Source organism: Hetaerina americana, unplaced genomic scaffold (assembly GCF_022747635.1).
Source record: "Hetaerina americana unplaced genomic scaffold, ioHetAmer1.1.p SCAF_6, whole genome shotgun sequence".
NCBI lineage: Eukaryota > Metazoa > Arthropoda > Insecta > Odonata > Calopterygidae > Hetaerina > Hetaerina americana.
In genome coordinates, this window is record NW_027287205.1 from 28,488,428 (window position 1) to 28,501,080 (window position 12,653).

General features: G+C 36.6%; 1 protein-coding gene across 7 annotated transcripts in view; it reads left to right on the forward strand.

Annotated features, from left to right (window-relative positions):
• LOC139694960 (sorting nexin-14-like) overlaps window positions 1-9,698 on the forward strand; it is a 43,710-nt gene extending 34,012 nt beyond the window's left edge. For all 7 annotated transcript variants that reach the window (XM_071593497.1, XM_071593503.1, XM_071593504.1 and 4 more), the window contains 4 exons: window positions 2,573-2,805; window positions 4,632-4,796; window positions 4,930-5,135; window positions 7,984-9,698. In XM_071593497.1, coding sequence (XP_071449598.1) covers window positions 2,573-2,805; window positions 4,632-4,796; window positions 4,930-5,135; window positions 7,984-8,058 — 679 coding nt within the window. In that variant the 3' untranslated portion in view covers window positions 8,059-9,698. The remainder of the gene's footprint in view (window positions 1-2,572; window positions 2,806-4,631; window positions 4,797-4,929; window positions 5,136-7,983) is intronic.
• The last annotated feature ends 2,955 nt before the right edge of the window (window positions 9,699-12,653 follow it).

A 12,653-nucleotide genomic window follows, 5' to 3' on the forward strand; every position in this document is an offset into this window, starting at 1 on the left:
CCTCTCTTGCTCATCAGTTTTTTTTCTGATCCTGAATTAGTTTTCCTTGGGGCCCTCTTCTGTCTTTTCTTTTTCTTTGAATTATCGATAAAGTACTTTTAATTTGTGACACCTCAGGCTCCATGTTCTGTTCTTTTCATTTATCTACTCATGGTTTCTTCAGTAATGTAATCATCATGCTCTTCTCGAAGTACTCTGGTAGTTTTTTACTGTCATTGTAATTGATTTTTCCAAAAAGGGTAGCCCTGGCTTTGACTCCAAGTGTCTTGATTATTTCTCTGTTTATTTCGTCAATTTCTGGTGCCCTGTTGTTCTTCAGGTCTTTTGCAGCTCTGTTTAATACTCTTCTCAGTATTTCCAGACCCAGGTTGTCTTCTTCTATCAGGATTTCTTCTCTAATTAAGTCGCCTTCCCATGATTTGGGCCCTTGATAATGCAGTTCTTCAATGTATTCCTTCCATTTCTTTTTACTGTAATCATCTTCTCCTGCTATACAAGGGTAATTCCTGAAATACCAACCCAACAAAGAAAACATAAAAATTTTGGAAAAAAAGTATATATTTTTCAATATAATATCCTTTCAGCTCTTTACACTTTTCCCAGCAATGTTCAATAAGTTCGATACCCATTTTATAATAAGAACTGTCTTGCTCCCCAAAATAATCATTGACTGCCGACATCACTTCTTTACGGTTGGAAAATCTTTGACCACCGAACCATTTTTTCTAGTTTGTGAACAGAAAATAATTCAAGGGGGCTAAATTCAGGGAATAGGGTGCATGAGGTAGCAATTCAAACTTTCATTCATGAATTTTGCCATTGCAATAATGGATTTTTGAGCTGGTGCGTTGTCTTGATGAAAATACTCTTTCTTCTTAGCCAAATGCGGCCGCTTTTGCTTGATTTCTTCGCTCAAACATTGCATTAAGTTTTCATGGTACTTGTCATTGACAGTTTTTCCTTTTTCCGTATAGTCAATGAAAATTATCCCACGCGCATCCCAAAAAACCGACACCATGACCTTGCCTGCAGATGAAATGCTCCTCGCCTTCTTTGGATGCGGTTCTCCCTTTTGAATCCATTGTCTTGATTGTTCTTTTGTCCCAGGTGTGAAGTAATGGACCCATGTTTCATCCATGGTTATTAAATGGTGCAAAAATTCTGCTTTCGTGTTGTGAAACTTTGCTAAACACTCAATTGAAATATGTTCACGACACTGGTTTTGCTCGAGTGTGAGCAAACGCAGCACCCATCTTGTACACAGCTTTCTCATGTCCAAATTTTCAGTCAATATGTGATGTACCGCACTTATTGAAATGCCTACTATGTCTGCTAGCTCACGCACTTTCAGTCAACGATTATCCAGTATCACTTTGTGGATTTTATTCATCGTTTCTGGAGTTGTCACCTCATTTGGTTGACCAATGCGATGATCATCTTGCCAACCCGTACAGCCTCGTTTAAACTCTGCTACCCAGATCTAGATCTCAATTCAAACTATAATTTATTAATTATGACGATTGCAATACAGCATTTGTAAGCTGGTGCATTGTCTTGATGAAACAATACCTTCTTCTTAGCCAAATGCGGCCACTTTTACTTGATTTTTTCATTCAAACGTTGCAATAAGTTCGCATAATATTCGCTGATGATAGTTTTACCTTTTTCTGGAGATTCAATCCAAATTATGCCACGTGCATCCCAAAAAACCGATGCCATGACTTTGCCTGCAGATGACCGGTCTTCGCCTTCCTTCTCTAACCAATATATTACTTTTGTAAACGAAGGAGCAGAATCACCCAGAGTATAATCCAGTTCAGCTTTTATATTGGTTGGGCTGAGGACTTTCAAATAAAAGTATATCACATGATGATAATCAATTTTCTCTATTTTCACAAATTCACCGAAAAAGTTTACTATTGATGGCTGCCAAACAATTACGTAACAATGTGGCGTCTTCAAACTTGAAACATATGCTTTCTAGATTGCATACTTTCTAATTCAGTGATATTTTTCAGACAACCACCGCAAATAACTCTAGGTCAGGCCAGGTACTTCTGGGCCTTCCCATGTATGTCCATTAGCATATTGGGTAATGTGGGATTTGGTTTTTATCTGTCAAAATTGTTTTGTCACCAGTTGATAATTAGTTTAACTGTTTCCCTCCCATATTTTATCATTGATTTCAGCTTTCTATCCACTCTTACTTTGCCTTCTTGAATTGTTGTGTGCTTTCATAAGGGTTTCTTTCTGTTGTCTCTTATTTGAGCTACTATCCATGTCTCCTTAGATTTTACCACCTTACCCATGAGTTACGCACCAGCTACTTTTCTCTTGCTTTATTTTCCTTGAATATCTTTGTGTTCCATCTGGATTCCTATGTTACTTTCTACTTTTTATCATATCACAGTCTGCTGTCCATGACCACTTGGGTGTGATCACTGTTTATGTCTGGGCGAGGGTATCTCTTGCATTGCTTAACTTGGCGTTATACGAGGCATATTCATAAAGTAATGTTTATCCCATTATTCTTTGCCCAAACTGCTAATGCTCTTGCAATTTTCTTTCTCAGGAAGTTTGAGTGGACAGACGTAAGTGAGGATGGGAGACGAATGATGGGTCGCTGCCTCACACGCTCCATATTTGGGGACAATTTCGGGTTGGCCAGTGACAACTCGGATTCAGATTTTGGTGTCGGAGGCTGCAAGAAAAAGACCATTCCTTTCCCAGTAATGGGAACAGTGCCAATTAAGTCTCATCCACAACTGTCTCTGAACAGTGCATTTGACTGCTTTCTTTTCCTCGGTAAGATCTTATATAAAAACGTACGAATAAACTACCATGAATCTCAAAAAAATATACTACCTTGATCAAAAAGTTCCCGGAATAACCACCGTGTGGCGCTCCCATCGTTCCGATTTGAGTTCTGTTTTTTTTGTTAAATTGGTACATCTGTTGTTGATATTCCCTTTAAATCTTAGTGTCATAACTTGACATTTGCAAAAGTTACGTAGCCAAGAGTACATCTATTTCTGTGTGTGTTGGCGATTTTTTACAATTTCAGAAATGGATTTAAATTTGCAACAACGAACTTGTATTAAATTTTGCGTAAAAAACGGATTTAGTGGCGCACGGACGTTGGAAATGTTGGAAAAGTGTTTCGGCAACGATTCTCTAAAAAAAATGGTCGTTTACCAGTGGCACGAGCGGTTCAGAAGTGGTCGTGAGTCAATCGAAGATGATGAACGCAGTGGCAGACCATCGACATCGAAAGTCGGTGAAAAAATTGATAAAGTAAAAGAAATGTTGGTCAATAACCGCAAATTAACCATCAGAGAAATAGCGGAGGACTTGAACATTGCCTATGGATCCGCCCAAGACATTGTGGTTAATGATTTGGGTTTCCGTCGTGTAGCAGAGCCAAAAGACCTCAATTTCATGCAAAAAAGAGACCGTGTTGACGTCGCAAAAGACATGATTTGCGAGGCTGAATCCGATCCCACATTCATCAAAAGGATCATTACTGGAGACGAGACGTGGGTTTATGAGTACGACACGCAATCCAGACATCAGGCAAGTGAATGGCGTTCACCAAATGAGCCGAGACCAAAAAAACCACGTCGTTTTCAGTCAAAAAAGAAGGCAATGCTGACGGTTTTCATGGATTACAACGGTGTAGTGCATCATGAATTTTTGCCAGAAGGCCAGACAGTAAACAAAGAGTATTATTTGGGCGTTATGAGACGTTTGCGTGAAGCAATTCGCCGAAAGAGACCAGAAATGTGGGCAGAAAACTCGTGGATTTTGCACCATGATAACGCACCGTCGCACAGTGCTATCATTATTCGTAATTTTTTGACGAAAAATGCAACAAATACCATCCAACAGCCACCGAATTCACCTGATTTGGCTCCCTGTGACTTCTTTCTGTTCAATCGAGTTAAAAAACCATTACGGGGAACGCGTTTTAGCAGCCGAGAGGAAGTAATGGAAAAATCGCAGGAAGCACTGATGGACATACCGAAAACCGAATACAAAAAATGTTTCGAATAAATTCCGGGAAATTTTTGATCAAGGTAGTATTTGCAACAGTTTAAAAAAATGCTCATTATAACAAATTGCTTGTTATTGCTGCTTGTAATTTATTAATAACTAATTCCTTGGATTTTTTAGCCAAGCACTAATGGCTAAAGGTCTTTCTTCACGTGGACCTCTTCCATTGATGCAGTGCTATAATATATGTATGAGTTCAAAGTGATATTTTTTGAGTACGTATGCAAAAATTTTGCATTCATGTGAATTGATTAAAATGTTGCTCGTAGTCAAATTCTTTTAAAGTTTTGAAAGTATAATTCTACCCAATTTGACATCTAATAATTTCCGGACTGAATACCTATGAAGTACCAAAACAAGTATGGGAAATATCCCCTTTCTTATAATGAAGTAGAACTAAAATTGAATTTTTTATCATCATGTATTTTGTTTGATTCCATTCTGTCTTCTTTAGACAGAATGTTCAGTTATTCTTGTCCACGTGATCGTAGTCTCTTATCCCGGGCATATAATGTGTTATGTCTTTTGTCACATCGGAATAAAAGTGCAGATCATTAATGCTTTGCATTTATTTTCAGCTGTTCGTGTGTTTGGAGCGGGCGAATTTGCAATTCGCATATGCTTAACTCTGGGTGTGCTACTGAAGAACACTTTCAATTCCTTTCTTTTATGGCTTGTGGACTATTTGTTGAGGAAAGGTCTTTCTACAGCACACATTACATTGCTAATCCGCCGATTGAAAGGTTGGTAAAATGCAGTTTTCAGGTTAACTTGTTATCTCTTGGAGGTGTCTGACATGTCAGTATGAACCGTTCATGCTTCATTCTTTTATTTTTACTTTGGCCTGTCGAGTGATAGATGTGAATTTATTCTCAGGTGTGGTGTTTACACCAAAAGATCCGACCTCCAAAGCCAGTGCATTGAAGGCCGAGAGTATGGCAAGGAGATTCAAGGAAGTTGGCCCTGCCCTTGTGGCACGTTTTAATTCATTGCCATTTTGGATTCGTCCTTTTGTTCTTCGAATCATCCCTGGCTTATCTGTTATACATTCCTCTTTACAAAGTCCACCACTCAACAAACAGGTGAGTTGTTGGTGGCTTGTACTGTCTCTATGATAATTATAATAATGTTAGTATAGCTTTATTTGCTAAAATGCAAGTATTAAATGGATGCATTGTAAAAAGCATGCAATAGTATCGGTAAGTCATTTGCAGAAAATAAAAAAATATATCTTACACATATTAGAAACAGTTCTGAAATTAAGTGATACAATTTTATAATTATAATGCAATAACAGTGTAGGAATAGTATTGGGGATCAAGATGGTCCAGGGGCTATCTTACTGGTTTCCCACCCAGAAGTCCCGGGTTCAAATCCCGGCAGTGTTGAATATTTTTCAGTGGTCTCTCAATCCCTACTTGAGGTGCTTTGTAGAGGGCTTTTTGAGTGAGTATGCTGTCCGTCAGATGGGATGTTAAGCTGCGGGGATGTTAAGCCCTTTCATAAAGAGCAGGCTAATTCAGATGCCGGGTTTCTCCCCACCCTTCATCCTTTCCTGTCCATCCCTAATGGCGCAAATGACCTCAGCTGTCAATCGCCTACCCTAAATACTACGACTAGGAATAGTATTTACTTCAAGTTTTCTTCCAAATACTCGCGAATAGAATGTGCATTTTTGTATACAGAAATTGTTTCTAGTTAAAACTTCAAAATACATATTCATATACCAGTGAGTTTAAATTCACTGATATTTTAGGAAAAAAATCCGAGAAATCTTTGTAAATTCATGGTAATTTTTTTAGAAATCATATTATTTCTCAGGGTCCAAGTTAAATTATTGGAGTTCAAATATAACTGTACTGGGTTTAATTCTAAGTATTATGTATTCTAAGTATTATGTATTCTAAGTATTATGCATTCTAAGTATTAGTATTATTTAATTCTAAGAATTAGTATTTGATTCTAAGTATTATGATATGCACATCAGAATTAATAGAAAAAATATTTAATAGATTTTCTAGCACCAGAATAGTTTCAATGTATATTTACGTATGGGCAGCATCAGCAAATTGATTGATGAAAACAAAGTTTATGAGAAAGTATTGTTTTCATGAGGGGAAAGTTGGCTCTGAGATAAAATGCATATGTTTGGTGTCTGTTGTACGTCTTGATTATATTCATGTATGTGGGTTGTAATTACATGATTTCAGTGTGTTAATATTTTGACATTAAGTAAGTAGGTTAATAAAAGGCTACATAAATATTTTAGTATATAGCATTTTTTTAGTTTTAACACGTCATCGCTGAAGTAAGATGATGGGTGTAGATTGGATGCATTTGAAATGTGGTGGTGGCGAAGGATGGGAAAAGTGAAATGGCCCAAAAGAAGTGGTACTAGGCATGGTGGACGAGGAGAAGATATTCCTAGGAGAAATCAAAAAGAGACAGGAAAGCTATCTAGAGAATTTTAATTGGGACGATTGGGGATAGAATGTTAAAGACTGTGGTAGAAGGGATAACATTAGGTAGGCAAAGGTTGGGGTGGGAAAAGGATAGGCACGTTGGATGGAATGAACGGAGGTGGAATGAATTCTGAATTGAAGAACAGTATATTCTAGTGTGGGGTGGCAGGGTATCTTGTTTGATGAAACCAAGAAATGTAGCGATGATCATTTAACTTAATCCAAAATCCACCTTAAATAGTGGACTCCCATTAATTACTAATTAATCTTTAACTCAGGTTTTTAAGTGTACTTATTCATAATTGCACTTCTTTGAATGGTAACTATATCTATATTTAACCCTATTAGCTACCATAATGTCTAGCAAAACTAGAAATTACAATTATATTTATTTATTCTAATTGTGGTAGTCTACCACTTTGGTAAGTTTTGTCTGTGCTAAGAACACATGGCATTTCTAACCCTCCCTTAATACGACAAAATTTAATATTGTACACTGCATTAAACCTTGAGTTCTACCCACTTTCTTCCTTCCTTCGTTCTGTCCAACATGCACATTTCTTTCGTCCCCCTACTTCACCTGCTCAATCCCCTACCCTCTATTACTTTCTTTAACTTTTCATCACCAGTTAAAATGCCATGTATCCCTTGGACTATTCCCAAGAACCCATCTGTTTTCCTCTCGGTCAATTTTATTTTCCCCATTCTTCTCCACACCCACATCTCAGAAGCCTCCCACCAATTCCTAGCATCTTTCATCAGTGCCTAAGTTACTTCACTGTACAAAATTCACTCCATACCAAGTCTCCCTAACAAGAATGGAAAATAATACTTGTCTGAGTTATCTTGTAATGTTGTTTATTTTTTCATATTGTTGCTACATACCAAAAGACTTACCACTCCTTCTATGCTATCATATTCATGCATGTGGATGGGGTTAAATAAAGCTCGTGATTCTCACATTCATATTTTTCCTCCGAGTAGCAGATGGGAAAATTGATTGAACTTTATTTTTGTAGCATTGAGTTGAAGAGGTGAAAGACTGAAGAAGTTAAGAATCCAGGGAATAATTATTAAGTTGGATAAAGGAAAAGAAAAGGTGTCTTTTGGAAAAGAAATTTGGCCATAGAAAGTGTCCGTAAGCAATAAAGTTAGTAACATGAAGGAAAATATTTCCATTCTCTCATTAATAGCCCCTTAAACTCTGCATGAAATGTCTACTATGCAAACTATAAAGTATTATTATGATAACATATAACCCTTCACGGTTTCCCCAGAGGTGGTTAAAATTAATATTTAGAAATGTATTTTTTTTACTCTTTCATTCTTGCTGTGTTTGTGGAGTAACATTGTGTGTCTGCAGTCGTGCTTGATTATCTGTTACTTTCAATTATGAATACTATGCTTAAAAATTTATTTCCGATTTGCCTGTTATTTCAATTGAGTCATAGGTTTCTTATATTTACAGCTTGCGTATTCATTGGTGGATGTTGTCGCTCAAGAGCTGTTTCCAGAACTGTCACAGCCCGCAGGCAAGGCTTGATTTCGAAATATAAATGTGATAGATCAATTTTTTTTTGTTTTATGTTCATTATTTTTTTAGCCATGGTTGTGTACAGCATCATTATTTTGTTATTAATCTAGTTAAAGTGCAGCTTCATAGAACATGATCTCACAGTGTGTGCATCTTATTGAAGGTTTATGTTATAATATCGTTATTGTCTAAGAGTAAAGTGTTCTTCCACATTGTTGTTCAATGTTAATTTATTTTGTAAAAAATTGTTGATTTTATCTGTTATTTATCTTAGTGGTTGTAGCTGATGATTGTATCGATGAGTTCTCAAGTACCTCCTATTAACATATACTCCCTGCAAAAACAATAATAGTTAACTGTGATTTTGTTATGCTCCAAATAAGTTGACAAAAGTCATACTAATTATAATAATTACAATATTTAGTTCACATATTTTTTACAATTTTTGGTGTGGTAGCTAAGTGGACAGAGCACTAAGCTGTTAGCTTTTGAAGGTGATGAGTTTTAAATGGCTGATATTCCTCAGTCAAATTCAGATCATTTGATTTTATGAGAAACAGGTTTCTGGAAATTTTTGGAGGTCCAGGGTTGCTACAAGCATTCAAAATCATGTTTAAAATGGAAAATTCATGAAGTGGAATACCTTGAAATTCATGTATGGATGAAAAATATTATTTTAGAAAAATCGGAAAAGTATTGTGAGCGATGCTAAAATTTCAAAATTGTTAATTGGTGGTAAGCGTCATAAGAATAATCTGGCTTAAGTAATCATTGTAAAAAATGTTTATGTAGTTAATGATATCAGCCTGATGATGGTGGTATACCGCTGCTGTGGTATTATCAGAGCTCGCCAGTGTATTGACTTGATAATTTTATTGCCTTTTATTTGTAAAAAAAAAATTGATCTCCCATGTTCTGATGTTTAATAGACTCAATTCTCTATTTTTGTTCAATGAAGTTTTTATCAATTATCCATCATAGCCTACCTATTGCAATAGTCACAATGACACTTATAAGGCTTAAGACCATGCCATGAGCAAATGAAAGTTGTTTTGCAAACTGAAAATATCTTGATCAACATTCTATTACTTCACGTACCTGCATTTCTTACATATGTACATTTATTGATTAAAAAATAGCTTATAAACGATAAATTATCAGCTGCCCAAGTTATAAATAAAATTGGTGGATGAGTCTGACTGTTTAGTGGTAGTGGTTATTCATCTACATCACTTGCTTTAGAAATATGATGGTATATTGATGATCTGACTTTGAGACTGGATTTGGACTGACAATGTGGTGGATTGAAGACTGCTTTAGGTGTTAGTACAAGAAAATTGCTTTTTTTTTTGAAAAGCAGTACTGTGCCAAATTTATCTATGGAATGTCTACCCAGACTGAAATTTTTCCCTGTGAAATTTGATATTTTGACCTCAAATACCTAGGTAATTCATAAATGTAGCAACCCTGTCATAAATTGTAGTGTTCGACAAAGAGTGCTTTATCCTCTTGCATATCAAACCTCACTTTTGTGTTGATGATTGTGGTTTTTGGTAATGAGATTGTGATTTTACATTCCGATGAAATTATTCAAATGAAATGTGTGCACAAATTGTTTAAGTGTCGCAATAAATATTCTTTGAAAATCATCTAATGTTTGTTTTATTTGTTCAATTTTAATGTAATGGAAACAATCTGCGGATAAGGACACAAAGCAGCAAATCTCTTGGTGTATGCATTAAGAGTGAGTGATCAAGTCCTAATCTTTTAAGACTGATAAGATTTTATGTGTTAAGATTCTTTTACGAGGGTCATCCGGAAAGTAGTACCCGTTCGTGCCGCATGAAGTGCTGACGACGCGAGTAGCCGCTGGACGAGGTCAGATAGCTTCAGTGGCTTGTCTGCCTTCTCTGAGCCAAGTTGCGTGACGCTAGCATTGCCTGTGTTGTTTCTGTGATTGTTTACAATGTTTAAAAAAATTGAGAACGCCGCCAGTTGTGAAGTGAGGGCAGTGATTAAATTCCTCAATGCAAGAAACGTTCGCCCATGTGATATTCATCGCCAATTAAAGGAGGTGTATGGAGACAATGTAATGGACGAGTCGTCTGTTCGGCGGTGGTGTCGCAACTTCAACATGGGGAGGGGGAACACACACGACGATGAGCGTTCGGGGAGACCGTCTGTCATTACAGACCAACTGGTGAGCTCAGTTGACGAATTCGTGAGGAACGATCGGCGCGTCACAATTGATGACATCTGTGAGCATTTTCCCAATGTTTCTCGAACAATTGTTCATGAAATTGTTAAACACCATCTGCATTATGCAAAAATTTGTGCAAGATGGGTCCCTCGCGTATCTCAATGAGCTGGCGGCGAAGGACTATGCAGCAGGAATACAGAAACTTGTCACACGTTATGACAAATGCCTTAATTTGCTTGGAGATTATGTTGAGAAGTAGTTTAAAGTATCCTCTTTCAAATAAAATTTTTTATGTTTGTTAATATTTACTTTTGTGTTTTTTATTTCACGAACGGGTACTACTTTCCGGATGACCCTCATATATACAATTCAGCAAATTTCATTAATCAAAGATGTTGCTAATTTCTTTAACAAATCTTTGAAACCAATTGATTAGTGATAGCCTTATGAATAGTTTATAAACCTAAGTGAATTGGGCAGAATTAATAAATAAATTGCAGGAGATGCAAGGAAATTGGAGGGATATGAGACTAATCCATAACCTGTACATGAGTCAACCTGCTCAAGTGCATGTAGTTAATGGTGTCCTGTTGGGCAGTGTTAGGAAGATGTTTGTCCATAATCACCCTTGCTTTTTATATGTAGAGGAAATGGCATGGATGAATTCATGAAATCAGATTTTCTCTAGGATCACACTGCAATGAGTCAGTCAGCCAATGGGGCTACAGTCATTGCTGAGCATATTAGAAAAAGAGTTGTGATAAGTATGGGATATGAATCAGTGTAAGCAAAATATGATGCTCAAGAGGCAAAGTATTCAAGAGAGAGGTAAGCTCATTTGAATGTTATAAAAGAAGGTTAAAAATCTCAAGTGTTTTAGACCAAAATGGTCAAAGTAGTAGGGACTTAAGAAGGAGAATTGCATTGGATGAAGAAGTTTCCACAAAAAAGAGGTAATTAATAGCAGGGGTGATGTGGACTTAGGATCTTAAGAAACGAGTCATCAAAACTTTGATATGGAGCATGATTTTATACGGTGGGAATACTTGGCCATTGAAACAAAATGATGGACATAGATTGGAAGGTTTTGAGATGTGGGTGTGTAAAAGGATATGGACAGAGATGAAAACAAACGAGGAACTTCTGCTCATAGTGGGGCTGGAGGGAGAATTATCAGTAGAAATCCCAAGAAGGTTGGATAGGTGAATGCTGAGCATTTTGATTGGCAATGGAATGTTAATGATAAGAGGGGAAAATGTTAATCAAATAGGAATGGGTGGTTGTACAGAATGAAGGGGGAAAGAATGTAAGTGAAATGGAAGAAAGGTTTATCGTATCGTGGGACATCCGTTTTTTTGTTAGGCGAGGCTAAGAAATATATAGTATAAGTGTACACTGTCTGTCCATCCAAAACCTACCTTATGTGTACTTGTACATTGTAAGAAGTATGAAAACCGCTCCTCCATGTTGCTTTTCTAACCAGCCAGAACGCTTGTACTGATATAATTTTTGCTACTACATGTACCGCGGACGCGGTAGTTCAGGGGTAGAGCTTTGGACTTCTGACCGGAGGCTCCCGGGCCCTCCGGGATGCTTCTCTGGACACCCTCAGATTCATCCAAGGGCTGCGATTTTTCGGGTTACAGATCTTCCTGGTAAACCATAGCCGGGAAAGGAATTGCCTCCTTCCTGAAGTGTAAATTCCACTCATTGGGTGAACTCCACCATCGGCTACCAATCCAACCTTCGGGTTGATTACTATATTTATGGTTTTACCGTATTTTATGAACTCATTTGACCTAATTAGACGTCAATTATTTATGAAATGATAATTTTGCCCATGATTGATTTTTTCCATGCTTGGAAAATGAATTGCAGCGATGAAAATTAGTATTGGTGATATAATGAAAATAAGACGCGGGAAAAATTATAAGTGAAATACTAATGAAATCAAAATTATTTGAAAAATGTACTAGTATTTCCTTAAACAAATGTTATATTTTATATTTAAGCCATTGACCTCTAATGGCAGGAAATCCACTTTATTGATTGAAACCGAGCTTTTGAATGAATACCCATAGGTTTAATTAGGCAGTCAGAGTCATATTTTCATGTTTTATCATATTGAAGTAATATTATAATTGAATTCACTATGAAAATTGGCAAAAGCATTGTGACTCTAATAAAATGTTCCCATACATTTTGCCAGAAGTATTGTTTCCCTATTGCAAACAGTTTTTGGAAATCAGCGTTTAAGATCGATTTCAAATTTATGCATAAGGCATTGATTAAAGTTTTGCCGCGTATTCTATTTATTTTATCAATTAATTGGTCATATTTCATTTCACAAGGATAATATTTGCGCTAGCAAGACCGTTGACACAGCGTAAATTGACAGAACATA